This window comes from Ictalurus punctatus, unplaced genomic scaffold (genome assembly GCF_001660625.3).
Source record: "Ictalurus punctatus breed USDA103 unplaced genomic scaffold, Coco_2.0 Super-Scaffold_100046, whole genome shotgun sequence".
NCBI classification, from domain to species: Eukaryota; Metazoa; Chordata; class Actinopteri; order Siluriformes; family Ictaluridae; genus Ictalurus; species Ictalurus punctatus.
Window position 1 is genome coordinate 4,173,166 of NW_026521087.1, and position 16,341 is coordinate 4,189,506.

General features: G+C 39.1%; 1 protein-coding gene across 17 annotated transcripts; it reads left to right on the forward strand.

The window, feature by feature from the left end:
* Positions 1–1,280: 1,280 nt before the first annotated feature.
* On the forward strand, positions 1,281–15,575 carry LOC128630149 (ribonuclease inhibitor-like). 17 transcript variants are annotated; one of them, XR_008394442.1, is made up of 9 exons: positions 2,402–2,762; positions 2,871–4,121; positions 9,385–9,447; positions 11,111–11,314; positions 12,418–12,724; positions 13,604–13,750; positions 13,872–14,054; positions 14,866–15,070; positions 15,185–15,575. XR_008394442.1 is itself a non-coding variant. In XM_053678767.1 (3 exons), the coding sequence occupies exons 1-3, from the start codon at positions 1,355–1,357 to the stop codon at positions 2,905–2,907; spliced, it is 465 nt and encodes a 154-aa protein (XP_053534742.1). In that variant the 5' UTR covers positions 1,281–1,354; the 3' UTR covers positions 2,908–3,652. The 17 variants fall into 17 exon arrangements, 1 of the variants encoding a protein (XP_053534742.1); XR_008394446.1 differs by having other exon boundaries at positions 14,866–15,013; XR_008394447.1 differs by having other exon boundaries at positions 14,866–15,013; positions 15,191–15,575.
* The last annotated feature ends 766 nt before the right edge of the window (positions 15,576–16,341 follow it).

Below are 16,341 nucleotides of genomic sequence, written 5' to 3' on the forward strand. Positions count from 1 at the left end.
AATTTTATTAAAAAATGGCTTCATGTTTCTATTATAATGAAGCATTTGTTCAAACAAAAATGCTTTCAGTCCTTTAAGGATCATTGTAACTGATGATGTTGTTGTTGTTATTATTATTATTATTATTATTATTATTATTATTAATAATAATAATAATAATAATAATAATAATAATAATAATAATAATGATGATGTGGTGTCATGTCCTCTGATTTCTGTGTGAGACAAACGCACTCATATTTCTGTTACATGGGAAACTTTAGGGTTAGGGTGCATACATACTCTGCTTTAAATAAACAGCAGGAGATTGAGCACCAGTGACTTGACACCTACAGCTGACAAAGCTGCAAGCAGGGTTCATACCTGCGCAAGAAAACCCCGTTGGATTTAGAGTCCAACCCCTCAAAGTGATTTAAGGAAGCACTAGGCTATTCTACTGGAGCGGACGGACGTGTTTGTCCGTGTTAGACCCTTCTTCAACAACAACTTTGCAGTCTCGTTTATATTCTCAGGTTTCCGCACGTGGACGCCCTCTTCAGTACGTTCACTTCAGTCAAGTAATTAGAGCCTTTACTAGTTTACATGAACACATTCGGACGACTTACTTTACGTCAAAGCATTTTTCTAGGATAAAACACAAGCGTGTTTGATGAATGCCAAGGTGCTTTCTTGCTCATCTGAATAGAGTTCTCTCTGCATTACGACACAGTTTCATAACAGGCTTCAAGTTGCACAGGTGAAACCCCAGTGTAGTTCAAGTCCAGTGCCCTTTTCTCTCTGCAGTCGGCAAGATAGTGCACACGAGTTAGTTGACACAGACCGCTGACATGCCTTGAGCAGGCTTCAAGTTGCGTAGGGGAGACCCCAGTGCATTCCAAGTCCAGTGCCGTGTTCTCTTGGCCAGAGGAAGGGAGCATGAGACAAGACTTAAGTGCATTTCCTTGGTTCATTTATGTTCTGATGGTTTATGTTTTGATCGTTTCAATGTGCCAACCTTCTTTACCAGCCGTAACCGCGATGGAGAATGAGACAAGGCTTAAGAGTGACTCCAAGGCTCATTGACGTTTTGATCGCGCATGGTCTCAACATTCCAAAGTGTCATGGGTCTTTTCAAATGGCTTCATGTTTCAATTATAAGGAAGCATTTGTTCAAACAAAAATGTTTTCAGTCCTTTAAGGATCATTGTAACTGATGATGTTGTTGTTGTTATTGTTATTATTATTATTATTATTATTATTATTATTATTATTATTATTATTATTATTTTTAATAATAATAATAATGCTAATGCTGATGTGGTGTCCTGTTCTCTAATTTCTGTGTGAGAGAGAAACACACTCACATTTCTGTTACATGGTAAAGAGTAAGTGTGTTATGGCTGTGTGTGTGTTTGAGGTCAGTGTTCTGATATTTCATCATTTCTCTTCCAGGCTGTGGGGGTGTAATCTGACAGAGGAAAGCTGTAGAGTTCTGTCCTCAGTTCTCAGATCAAACTCCTCCAGACTGAGAGAATTGAACCTGAGTCACAATAACCTGCAGGATTCAGGAGTGAAGCTGCTCTCTGCTGGACTGGAGAATCCACACTGTACACTGGAGATACTGAGGTACACACACACACACACACACACACACACACACACACACACTGTACACTGGAGATACTGAGGTACACACACACACACACACACACACACACACACACACACACTGTACACTGGAGATACTGAGGTACACACACACACACACACACACACACACACACTGTACACTGGAGATACTGAGGTACACACACACACACACACACACACACACACTGTACACTGGAGATACTGAGGTACACACACACACACACACACACACACACACACACTGTACACTGGAGATACTGAGGTACACACACACACACACACACTGTACACTGGAGATACTGAGGTACACACACACACACACACACACACACTGTACACTGGAGATACTGAGGTACACACACACACACACACACACTGTACACTGGAGACACTGAGGTACACACACACACACACACACACACACACTACACTGGAGATACTGGGGTACACACACACACTCACACACACACACACACACTCACACACACACACACACTGTACACTGGAGACACTGAGGTACACACACACACACACACACAGACACACTGGAGATACTGAGGTGCACACACACACAGACACACTGGAGATACTGAGGTACACACACACACACACACACACTCACACACACACACACACTGTACACTGGAGACACTGAGGTACACACACACACACACACACAGACACACTGGAGATACTGAGGTGCACACACACACAGACACACTGGAGATACTGAGGTACACACACACACACACACTACACTGGAGATACTGAGGCACACACTCACACACACACACACAGTTTCCCTCTGTGGTGACTGTAATTGTAGTGATGTGATATTGTCATTGTTGTGTGTGTGAGATGAGAGTAAATGTTGTGTATATAAAGATTTTGTGTAGTTGATGTTTTCAGAGCTAAAACTGAGTGTGTTAAGTGTGAGAAGGTTTTCTTTCTTGCAGGATGTGTGACTGCAGTATTACAGATGAAGGCTGTGCTGCTCTGGCTTCTGCTCTGAGGTCAAACTCCTCATCACGCCTGAGAGAACTGGATCTGTTCGGTAATAATCCAGGAGAATCAGGAGTGAAGCTGCTCTCTGATCTACTGAAGGATCCACACTGTAACCTGGAGACACTACAGTGAGTTACTGACTTACTGTCTCTTTACTCTACTGTATCATACTGAATAATGTGTGTGTGTGTGTGTGTGTGTGTGTGTTTACACTGATGTTCTTCTCTGTCTTACAGCATTAACTATAATACACTCACCAGGACTGGCGTATGACAGGAGTCTCACCTCAAACCTCTTCTCCAGGATAAAGCAGTCTCGGTGAAGAGTTAGAACCCGTCCCACATTTCCAGCAGTTTTGGAGCTGAATCATTAAACTTAAAGGGGCAGAGCAGAAACAAAGTCAAGAACAGGCAGAAGGTCGTACACAGGAGAAATCAACACATGTAACCAAATATCTGCTGTACAAAGCAACAGCACCGATCTGCCCCGGGGATGGAGACTGACGAGGCTTAAGTACACGTCCGGAAATGTACAGCCAACTCATCCCAAAGCACGAGGCGGGAGCAGGCGTGTACGAGATGTGATCGTCTAATGGAAAGCCGGAACATGACGCACCGCAGTGGACTGGGCTTAAAAGAGGAGGAGACAAGACACCCATCCCTCCCCCGACATAGACACACGAATGGAACATAGTACAAACAGAAATACAACTGAGGACGTAACAATGGTCAAGTATCAAATAAAATGTAAACGTGCATTGATGAAGGTAATGTTGTTAGTAATTGTTATAAATTACCATGGTAACACAGAGCTCCAAGGTATAAAAATATGGAGTTTGTCATCAACCAAACAGTAACCAGTTTTAATACCTAAAAAAGTTTACGTAGCCAAATTTAGCAAAGCGCTTTACAGTAAATTAAAATGTAAATTAAACTAATGAAATGTTGTGCAGCACATGCTTATGTTAATGTTTGTTTCATTATATGATCATATAAATAAATAAATACTCCCAAAGTCACCAGAATTGAAAGCTTTGGTGCTGTTAAACATTTAGAGATTGATGTTGTGGTGACTCAGTAGTTCACTCAGTATATCTGGGTAAGACACAGTGAACGACTCACTGCTGGCATTCATGAAGAAGTCATAAACTCCACTGGAATAATAAATAGGATCTAATAAAATCATGAGTGGAAATTATTGGTGTAAGTTTGTTAGGATAGACTTCCTCCAACCTGGAACTATATCCTCCAGTCCACGCGGTGGCGGTAACGCGCCTAACAGCTGCGTCTCCGACCAGTAGAAATCACAGAAGAAAAAGCTTCAGCGAGTATCTCCTGAGCAGTTGAGTTATTACACCGAACTAATCATCTCCAGATTAAATTATTTCTGACAGTTTTACAGTTAGATTTGATCCAGTTTAAAAGTAAAAGCTGGTTATTTTGTCTGTGTTTGTGGAATTAAAACTCCGTTCTGTTTTTAAACCCGAGGTAAGTTAAACGGAAGCTGTGTGGTCGAATCCCAAATTGATGTAATTTCCGGTTTAAGTGCACTACATTAGGGATGAAATAATGACGGTCTACACCCTATGTAGTGCACTATTTAACTCATGAGGAGAGATTTGTTATTCTGTTTTAGCGGCACTATTTAAGTATAACCTTATTTATCCTAAAATCCATTGTTTGCTCCCTGCTTATAGCAACTAAAATAAACAACAGTGAGTGTAAAAGTGGCTTAGTCATTTAGCAGCTAAAATAACTTTATATTTCTGTAATGTTTTTAATGTATAAACTGCTAAACTGAGGTGAAGTTGGGTTTATATTGGACATTCACTGCAAATTCGAGCTTCTATTTCTCAAGAAATAAACACAAAAAGGACAAATGTGTGTGTGTGTAGCTGGCGAGGTGACTTTGTAAAGAAATACTACGCGCATGCGCACGTAAGAATTCACGTCAACATGTCCGCCATATTGATGAGGGAAAGACCGCGCTGTAAACAAATACAAGTAAACGGAGGAGCTGTGGTTTTTCTGGATAATAATTTACATGATTTACCGGAGATGTTAACGGCATCGTTTTCAAAAACTTGCCCTTTGAAACCCGTTTTCCAAAGTTTTCAGACCCCGAAACGCCGTCGTCATGGAAACGAACAGCCAAACCAAGCAAAGTTTTCGGTTTTTATTTGAAAACGTTGTGGTGTAAACGGCCCCTTAACAACTACAGCAAAATGCTGCTTTTATTGCTGAAGTCTTTCTGTAAACAAATAGAAATGAAATATAATTTTTATGATTCACACTATATTACACTCCATTCTTCTTCTCAAACACAACACCATTTTTGAAAATAATCAAGATTTTTTTTGTTAAAAATCTATTTCATGATGCAGCTTATTATTAGAGCTGCAACTAACGATTATTTTCACAATCGATTAATCGGTCGATTATTTTTTCGATTAATCTGATGGGGGCAAACTTTCAGTGCCTTTTTGTTTATTTAAAATAAAATCCACAAACTGAATGTTACAAATATAAATTCAGACTAAAACTTTACACAGATGTTTGTCCAAAACAGAAAAGAACCCAATACACACACACATTATATATATATACATATACACACATATACATACATATACATATACACACATATACATACATACATACATACATACACACACAGACACACACACACACACACACACACACACATATATATATATATAAATAAAATTTAGGACTGTAGTTTAATTCGGTGCTTTTTGTGCATCCATAAAAAAATAATGCATAAGTACTGCACCTTGTGGTTTCTGTATCTCGGTGTCTTTAGACATGATTTTACTTTTGATCATAATGTTTGAATTAGACATTACAGATCTTACTCGCGCTACACTCTGTATCAGCGCGTCTACACCGCGCGTGACCAGCAACGCAGCCTCGTTACTAACACTTTATTTTCAGTGCTTTTTGAACTGTCTCTCAGCCCTAAATAGTTCCGCGGTATTTGTGTGGAATTGGGATGAACGTCTAGTTAAAGGGTTGATGTCTCGCTGGCGCAGTGATTTGTTCTTTAGGAGTGTTTTTCTCTTGAACAGCTCTCTGTGTGGAGACTTGAGGTAATTCTGTAGTCACAGGTGCACAAATCAGTCACACAGCTCCAGCTCCACCTGCGCCTCTCGCAGGGAAACGGTTTCTGTGCACTGGCTCCGTCCCAAATCACCTTGTATGGAATGTCTATCTCTAGTGCACTAGGTGCGGTAGAGACTCCATTCGTTCAGACCGTGTGTAGTGTACCTAGATACGCAGTCGTGCAGGATTTGGGCACAGGCCACGCTAATGAAACATCATCCATTTCAAGTCAAGTTGCTATTGTTAAACACTTCACTAAAACCTGTATGGAAACGTTGCTGTTCAGTTGTTCTATAAGCGCAATTTCAACCAAATACAGTGGAGTGTAAAAGTTTGTACCCCCTTTTGGTTTCTTTTGGACGGAAGGGTGTTAAATGTCCTAAACACTACAAAATTTGACTGTAAGTAGAAGTTAATTTTATTATCAGACTCAGATATCCATGTTAATATTTTTAATACTGCTCATTAGTGTTAAATGACGATGATTTTGTGGTCAGTAAACCGATTTTGTGTTGATTTTGATGTATGTTTTGGATCACTGTCCTGCTGGAAGATCCAACCACGGCACATTTTAATCTTTCTGGCGGAGGCAGTCAGGTTTTTATTTAATATCTGTTGATATTTGGTAGAGTCCATGATGCCATGTATCCTAATGAAATGTCCAGGTCCTCTGGCAGAAAAACATTCCCAAAACATTAAAGATCCACCACCATATTTAACCGTGGGCATGAGGTACTTTTCCATATGGCTACCTCTCTGTGTGCTTCAAAACCACCTCTGGTGTTTATTACCAAAAAGCTCTATTTTGGTTTCCTCTGACCATAGAACCCGATCCCATTTGAAGTTCCAGTAGTGTCTGGCCAACTGAAGACACCGGAGTGTGTTTTTGGATGAGAGTAGAGACTTTTTTCTTGAAACCCATCTAAACAGCTTGTGGTGATGTAGGTGACTTCATATTGGAGTTTTGGAGAATTTCCCCCCCCCAAGACACAACTAACTTCTGCAGTTCTCCAGCTGTGATCCTTGGAGATGTTTTATCCACTCGAACCGTCCTCTTCAGTGTGTTGAGACGATATAGACACGCGTCCAATTCCAGGTTAATTCATAACATTTCCAGTTGACTGGAGCTTCTTAATTATTGCCGTGATGATGAAAATGGGCATTTTCGATGCTTGTGCTATTTTCTTATAGACACTTCACATTTTGTGAAGCTCAACAACCTTTTGCTGCACATCACAGTTACAGTGGTGCTTGAAAGTTTGTGAACCCTTTAGAGTTTTCTATATTTCTACATAAATATACACAAGATTTTCAGACAAGTCCTAAAACTACTCAAAGAGAACCCATTTAAACAAACGTGACACATATTATACTTGGTCATTTATTTATTGCAGAAAATAATCCAATATTACATATCTGGGAGTGGCAAAAGTATGTGAATCTTTTGCCTTCAGTATCTGGTCTGACCCCCTTGTGCAGCAATAACTGCAACTAATCATTTCCAGTAACTGTTGATTAGTCCTGCACATGGGCTTGGACATCAGTTTTGGCCATTCAAACCAATAACTTTATTGTTCTTTAACCATTCTTTGTTTTGGGCCATTGTCTTATTGCATGCCCCACTTTCTCTTGAGATTCAGTTCAGTTCCTGGGTTCATTCTTGCCCTGCGTTTGGGGAACTCACCACTACACTAATTATAATCTTTCAGATAGCTTGGAGATTTAGTACGTGTAGACCTTCTCAACTCGGGGTTTTCCATCCCAAGGAAAGTTTCTGACACAGCCACTTCAGAAGTTCCTCCCAGTTTTTGTTTGTGACTTTCCTCAGAGAATGAAGAACCTGAGTCTTTTGTAGAATGCGCTGGAATGTCAACATCTGGCTGTGAAGTGTCTTACAACTCTGGTGCTATTGATGTTGCATTGTGCCTGTCTCTCACCTGATCAATATGTCAGTGCACTACTTGCCCACTTCCCAATGCTACTGTGCACCATACAGGACCAGTCTTTTTCTGAACTGTTCCTGGAATAAAAGTAGGTCCAGAGCTGAAGTTCCTAGTATACACTGGGTCACCCACCACGAGATATCTTTCCTTTCCATGTTGGTCATGGTACCATTTTTGTCTCAATTATTTGTGTCTCAATGAGACCCTGTATAGACCAGTTTCCTTCCACACAGCTGATTAGCGGCTGATTTGCCAGTGGTCGACGGTGGCTTCGTTCGGTAACTGAACAGCACTCTGGCTAGCTTTTTCAACGGACTCTCCAGCACTCTTTTCCTTAGGGTTTTGAATGTTTGAACGGCCCTTTCAGCCAGACGCCTGGAAGATGCATGGTAGGGTGCTGTGCTTGTGTTTGATTCCGTTTCTTTCCATAAACTCTTGGAATTCAGCACTGGTTAAAAACAAAGAAACTGCTATGGTCTGACATCACTACTTCTGGTATCCTGTGTTGGCTAAAGGTTTGTCTTAAGCACTGAATGGTAACTGTGGATGTAGACTTGATTAACAGATAAACCTCTATCCATTTTGAGAATGCCTCTACCACGATCAAGAACATTCTACCCATCCACGGTGCACCGTAATCAATGTGAATCCTTCTCCATGGCTGCTCTGGTAACTCTCACGCATGCAGTGGCGCGTTTGCCGGAGCGTTTCTGTTTTCCTGACAGACTGCAAAAGATTTGACCAATGCTTCCACCTCTGCATCCAAGTGTGGCAACCACATATAGCTACGCACCAGGCCTTTCATCCTGGTAATTCCCGGATGGGTTTCGTGTAGATGTCTTAGAAGAGCCGCACGCCGCGGATGTGGAATCACTACGCGAGTCCCCCATAAAACAAAGCTTCCCTGTATGCAGAGTTCATCCTATTTCCTTACATATTAGGGATGTCATGATACCAAAAATCTAGTCGTTGGTACCGATACCACCAAAAGTACACGATACTCAGTACCATGGTGTGGTTTTTATTTTAAAAAAGAGAGAGAGAATTAAAAAAAATATTAAATTAAAAACTCCTGGAGGACATCCTCCTCTGGCTGATACTGGCAGAGAGAGAGAGAGAGGGATATTTTAGTTCAAACACTCTGACCATGACTAATAAGTGCTAAGGTGCACCCCTAAACGCACACACACCCCTTATACTCTGAATGCAAGCATTAGTTTAAATTCACTGATACGGTGTCAGGATAAAAAGATTTATTAAAAGCATGAACATGTGAATAATTATTAGTGACATGAGGCTACATTTAGCTGACAGGACACGGGCTGAATGGAGATGCTTGGTGGTCCATTAGGAGGTAGTTTATAACACTGCAATGCGTTAGCGTTTAACAAATAACTGGATATCGCAAACATTACATGGAGCATAATGTTAGCTGATTTCACGGCTACAATGCCAGCTTCCTCAAGCATAATATAGGACCTGTCTTTCGACTGTAATCCTATGGCATTAATTTTGTGACCTAAAAATACCTCTACTTCTCCCATGAACTCGCACTTGCTCCTTCTTTGTCTCAGTCCACTCTTTTCTATCCTACTCAGTACCTCATCCAAGTTCTGCAGATGTTCATTAGCCCCTGAGACTAAAATGTCATCCATATAAACTGTGACGTGTGTGATGTCTTGCAGAATCCCTTCTATTGTGCACTGGAAGATCGCTGGACTTGAAGCAACTCCAAATGGTGGCCTGTTGTAAGTACATCATCCCTTGTGCATGTTGATTGTAACATACTTATTGGAATTTTTGTGCAGCATTATCTTCTGATGCGCATGGGTCATGTCCTGTTTGGAAATTCTTTCCTCCTGCCGACTGAGCAAATAAATCTTCTACCTTGGGAATTGGATACTGCTCCACACTAGAGCTGGATTTACTGCGAATTTATAATCCCTACAAATTGGGATAGAACGATCAGTTTCCTGACTGGAACAATGGGAGCTGCACACTCTGCAAACTGCATTGGTTCAATGATCCTGTCTTCCACCAGCCTCTGGAGTTCTCTCTCCAGCAGTGGACCCAACTCTTCTCTGAACACCTCGGATTGTCTCTCCAATACGTTAGCCAATTTATGACCTGGTACATTTGCTACTGTATTTACCAGCTGAGGCAACAAATGATTTTGTTGCCCCCCCCCCCCCCCCCACACACACACACACACACACATCTTTGAATGTTGAATCTTTGATGTTTGAATGTTGATCTTTACTGATGATCACTCCATAGCCTGCGTTAACTTCAAATACTACCTCCATGCTATTCACTTCAATGGTTTGTGTGATAGGAGCAGCCCTAGGTAAGTCAAACTAAACAGAACCCTTACCTTCACTACAGTGAGAGAGAGGCCTTTAGTTGCATAGATGTTACCCTGGCTCCATTATGACCTTACAGACTACTACTTGTCTTGCTCTTGGGGTGATCTTTGATGGTTGATATCTTCTGGGGAGGGTAATGATGGTCTTGAATTTCCTCCATTTGTGCACAATCTGTCTGTGATCAAATAATATCATTTTGTCTCGTTTGTTTAACTGGGATCTCTTGGTCTACTTTTAGGACTTGTGTAAAAATCTGATGTTTTGGGTCATCTTTATTCATATATATATATATATATATATATATATATATATATATATATATATATATATATATATATATATATATATATATATATATATATATATATAATTCTGAAGGGTTCATAAACCTTCAAGTACCACTGAATATATCTTGGCCTCACTTATTGTTCTGAATGAGTAAGAGAATTTGGCTTATGCGTTACCTATCCCTGTGAAACAGGAAGTCATGGTTGAACAATGTCCTGTTCCTAGTTTCCCAAGTGTACAAAAAAGTAAAATATCAAGAGGAATATACTTCAAATACATTTCTCATGGATTCATAGGGGTGCCAATAATTGTTGTACACTCATTTAACAAATATTTTTTTATAAACTTGTGGTGTTTGCAATTGTTTATCCATGAGAGCAGAGTATTTTTGTGAATTTTTTTTGAACAAAAGGTTTTCTTCTTTGCTCATATTTAACAAGGGTGCCAATATTAGTGGAGGACACTGTACATGTCACTCTCAAGTGGAAACCTCATGACACACTGTTACTTTTCAGGATATAAAAACCTGTCAACACTGTTACAGTTGGTATTGTGGCTGTATATAAGGTCAAACACATCATCATATTAACATTTTACCAAAATGAAGCTCGTTTAACCGCATGTTTATTCCTTACATAATACATATTAAATGCAAAGCATGTAGGGGTTCTACATGCATATAGTATTTGCACAATCAATAACCTATTCGAGTAATACATTGTCGTATATAAACTTGATTTTGTGTTTGTGTCTGCAGTGTCCAAAGCCCAGGCTGACCCCCCACCCCTTCAACCTCTGCAGCAATGCTGGCAGCAGTATTTCCCAAAGACAACCTCTGGATATGACGCTGAGCACGTGCACTCAACTTCTTTGGTCGACCATGGCGAGGCCTGTTCTGAGTGGAACCTGTCCTGTTAAACCGCTGTATGGTCTTGGCCACTGTGCTGCAGCTCAGTGTCAGGTTCTTGGCAATCTTCTTATATCCTAGGCCATCTTTATGTAGAGCAACAACTCTTTTTTTCAGATCCTCAGAGAGTTCTTTGCCATGAGGTGCCATGTTGAACTTCCAGTGACCAGTATGAGGGAGTGTGAGAGCGATGACACCAAATTTAACACACCTGCTCCCCATTCACACCTGAGACCTTGTAACACTAACAAGTCACATGACACCGGGGAGGGAAAATGGCTAATTGGGCCCGATTTGGACATTTTTACTTGGGGGTGTGCTCACTTTTGTTGCCAGCGGTTTAGTCACTAATGGCTGTGTGTTGAGTTATTTTGAGGGGACAGCAAATTTACACTGTTACACAAGCTGTACACTCACTACTTTACATTGTAGCAAAGTGTCATTTCTTCAGTGTTGTCACATGAAAAGATATAATCAAATATTTACAAAAATGTGAGGGGTGTTCTCACTTTTTTGTGAAATACTGTACATCTTTTTATTTACTTTATTCATAGTGTGTGTGTGCGTGTTTTATATATATATATATATATATATATATATATATATATATATATATATATATATATATATATATATATATATATATATATATAAATAAAATTAGTGTATATATGTTTATTTCATTAGAAAAAGTGAAGTACATTTTCATGGTACGGTCAGTACTGTTTATTTTTGTAATAAAGTTAACTTTTCCACTGAGTGTTATATTTTCATTCAGTAGTAATGGTTATTAGTAGGTGCTACCCGACTTGGTTATCAGCGTCTGTAAGATCTACTGTCGGTCAGCCTTTAAAATAGATTAATGTGTATGACATGTTCTTCTTTAATTAATAAAGAAATGCACTTGTTGACAACTTGCTGTGGTATAAGGGGAATAAAACACTTCAGAATGTGCAGTTATACCTTAGGGTGGTAACGGTCACTCCACTTCATTGGATCGTTGACTGTTTTCCTATAACCGCATGTTTATTCCTTACATAAATTAAACACAAAGCATGTAGGGGTTCTACATGCATGTAGTATTTGTACAATCAATAACCTATTTGAGTAATACATTGTGGTATATAAACTGAACTTTGTGTTTGATGTGTCTGCAGTACCCAAAGCCCGTGGTGGTGGCAGTGCATGGTGTGTGTGTGGGAGCAGGTCTGTTGGGAGTGTTAAGTACCATCATCTCATACACTCAGCAAACAATATGGATGGAACTTTCCAGAGTTGTGGTGTCACTTTCCTGCAAAGCTTTAACCATCAGAGAGTTATCTTTTACTGGGGCTTTTAGCTGCAGGAGACTGAATTACTAACAGTTTTTTTTTTGTGGATGTGATTTCTTATTTCGCAGGAGTGGATCTAATCACAGCCTGTGATATTCGTCTGTGCACACAGGATGCCTGGTTTCAGGTGAAGGTATGAGGAACATTAATTTGCCATACATTGCTTGCTTACATGTTTACACCAAGATCTGTAAACAAGTTATTTTTGTCCATATGATCATATATAGAGATGGTAAGTGATGAGAAGATAAGAATGGGCTGATTGTTCTGACTTGTACAAGCCCCTATGAAAGAGTTGACCACAAGGGGGCACACTCTGAACAATTATTTACATTTGCAGTTTGTTGAAGATTAAATAAACCACAGTGAGCATCAGATGTCTGGTTTTAATACAAAGTGGACTATTTCATGATATTACCATCTTGTCATTTATCAAAGAAGAGCTACAAAACCTGAAATTTGTTCATTTTTAGACAGAAAAATTCTGCAGTGTAGCTGTTCTAGTGGGCTTTCACACTGGATGTTTACTCCAAAACAGAGCAGTTTGCATGAAAAGTTGGTAATGTGACCGTCGTAATGTGCACTGGGAAGTGCACTGCGGTACCGAACCCGAGACTACCTGTAGAAGGTGGTCCGAGTTCGGTTACACTGGAACTGTGAATGTGAATTGTCCCATGAATGTGAACGTAACTTGTATCCGGGTCTGCACTTGTTCAGGAAGTAGAGTAACCTGTGCTGAAGGCCTGTTGTGGTGATGACGTGTCATGACATGTTTTGACCCAAATCTGCAGTAACTTTGAAAAAGTGGAAGCTCCTCTGAATATTGTGGAGTTTCTTGATTTTGCGTTAATTTCTGTGATCACAAAAAGGTGAAATTCTGGACTGACACAGAAGAACGATAACAGAAGAATGTGACTTTGGGTTGTACCATGTATTTTATTTTATTTTTTTTCATGTAGCTTAATTATTTAGTATAAATGAAGGCAAGTGTGTGTTCTGTTCATCTCTGCAGTCGTGTGTTCCCTGATAGTCAATGATTGCTGGAGCTCTGGAAATAGCAGGTGAGATTGCAGGCCGGAGTCCCGTCGCTGTCCAGGGAACCAAAATCAACCTCCGCTACTCCTGAGACCACAGTGTGACTGAGAGCCTAGACTACATGGTAAGAATCTGCTTAAGACATGAATAGCATTTTTAGCCTCAAGGTAGACCCATGCACACACAGTATGGCCACAAACACAAAGTAGAGCGGTCGAAATCTGAGATTTCTCCTGTGTCTCCAGGCTACTTGGAACATGAACATGTTGCAGACACAGGATCTTATGAAGTCAGCGCAGACAGCCCTGGAAAAGAAGAGTCCGAAAGACGTGCCCTTCTCCAAGCTTTAAAGGAGAAGATCCAGGGCTGTTGAAGCTGTGGTGGAACTAAGACTTCATCATCCACATATCTTCAGTTCTTCTTGCTAAGTCTGTTTCTTTTTAGTCTTTTTATTTTTAGACTGGTCTAAAGACCGATTAGTGGAAGTGAAATGATAGATGAACTTTTAATTACTTGCTTTATTATTTGCAGGTGCTTTGTACAGTAAGACAGGGTAACTAATACTCAAAAGCTTGTTTTGTGTGTTAACATGTACAGTAGATGTACATATTTCTTCTGGTCCTGTGTGACTGCAGAATGTAGTGCAATTAACACAGTAAATTTCCTTGGATGCTCACTTTTAACTCGAGGTCACAGTTTGCCCAGACATCTTTTTTTAAATCCGTCAATCCGTCACCCACACGTCATTCTGGGGGACAAAGAGGAGGAAGCTGGACAGATAAATTTATTTATTTATTTATCATTGCTGTTTTTCCTCAATCGAGTGCAGAAAGAAGAGAAACAACACAACTGATTTAAAATAAAAATATAGAAAACAATCTAATGTAAAGTTCTGATCCGGTTTGCTTTCAGCAGGAAGGCTGTCCTCTTTCCTGTTGCTCTTTCTCTTCCATTAGTCCATTTGTTGAGTCTGAATCGGTTTGATTCATTTCGAGACGATTCGGAGTCAAATAATTTTCTAGTGAGCGTCGAACACTTCCAAACGAACTAGACTGAGATGAGTATTTGATTCTCACTAGAAAGTGATTCGACTCTGAATCAACTCGAAATGAATCAGTCAAACTGATTCAGACTCGATAAAAGGACTATGAGATGTGATTAAGATATATATTCCACTGTTTTGCTTTACAATTCCACTGTGTGTGTGTGTGTGTGTGTGCGCGCACGTGTGTTTTTCAGGAGAACGAGAAACTCGGACACAACAGTACATCCTGACCATTGGTACTGTGTACACATCAACATACACACACGTCTCCATGCTGGACATCTCAGGAGCTTTCACACACAGTGCTAGGAATATCACGGGACAGAGAAACGCACCTCCAAAGTGAGCGAGTTTAGTGTCAACCGGTGAAATTTGCTGTAGCGTGAACGCTTCGCCTCTGTGAGCTTCACTCTCCGTCAGGTTCACTGTAATTAGACATAAAATGTACATAATGTTTATTTTTCATACATTTAGGATTTAATGTTTTTTTTTTGTTTTTTTTTACTCTTTGAGGAACAGAAATGATCTTTCGAGGCAGCTTCTTCATCACTACCTGCTCTGTTTGACTCAAAAATGTAACGACCGGTTTCAAAAAGTCACGATGTCTTCAGTTCATGTGATTTTACTGTTGAATTTAAACAGGAAATGTGAAATATTTTTGTTCCTTTGTTTCCTCTACTGTCTTTTTGCTGTGATCTTGAACACAGTTGTAATTTTTTTTAAATAATAAATAAATTATCATTCTATTCTTTCTCACTTTCCTTGTCCTAATTGTCCTGTATCTGTTAAATCCGTTTCATCTCTGGTCTTTCTGTCTGTATGAACACTTGTAGAAATGACTTGTAGTCCATATTTTTAAATGATTCATGATTTTGAATTTAAATAAAGATATTCTTTAATTCTGTATTCTGTCATTTAATTATCATTAGAAATCAGAAGATCAGATTAAAGCCACGGCTTCTTTACCTGCCGAAGCTGTAAAACTTTCAATAAACCAGTCAATAGATCAGCTGGATAAATGTAGATTGATGGTGTTGATAGATTATTTGAATATTTTTATTGTTCTTGGATAATCATTCAGATAAATATTTTTTTTTAAAACAACTTGATAAATTGTTGATGAAATAAATGTAGTGTAATGTTCTGAGTCAAATATGAAAACTACAAATAAATAAAATATATTTATATCTGTGTAGAATTAAAAACCTCACTTAACACAAGAAATTCATATCCTAAATGTTGCAAGTGATTAATCTGATCATTTTATTCAGCTGTTTAATTATTACTTTCTAAATAATAAACAAATGAATGTTCTGGATTCATGAGGAATGTTTACATTTTGTGTCCAAACTCAAAAGTTTAAACAAAGTGTATATTTATGATAATAAAGCACAAAGAATGTGAAACCTCAACTTGTCTATAATCATTGATGAATTAAATATTAATTTAAAAAAATTAAATTAAACAAGAGTAAGATGAAGTATATTTTTAATTAAAATGTAATTAGAAAGGAGCACTTTTAAAGTGTATTTGATTTAAAATAATGATAAAGCTGTTTTTTTATGTATTTGTATATCTTATCCTCTATCGTGTTTAAGAAGAAGAGACTAATGAAGCTTTTTATGAAATAATATTTGGGTTTATTTTGTTTTATTTTCTCCTCACAGACT

What these genes read in the sequence shown, in the direction of transcription:
- LOC128630149 (XM_053678767.1), top strand. Translation starts at nt 1,355, where the DNA reads ATGGTAAAGAGTAAGTGTGTTATGGCTGTGTGTGTGTTTGAGGTCAGT. An exon ending in TGTACACTGGAGATACTGAG is followed by an intron (nt 1,606 to 2,585) that starts GTACACACACAC and finishes TCTTTCTTGCAG; the next exon opens with GATGTGTGACTGCAGTATTA. An exon ending in TGTAACCTGGAGACACTACA is followed by an intron (nt 2,763 to 2,870) that starts GTGAGTTACTGA and finishes TCTGTCTTACAG; the next exon opens with CATTAACTATAATACACTCA.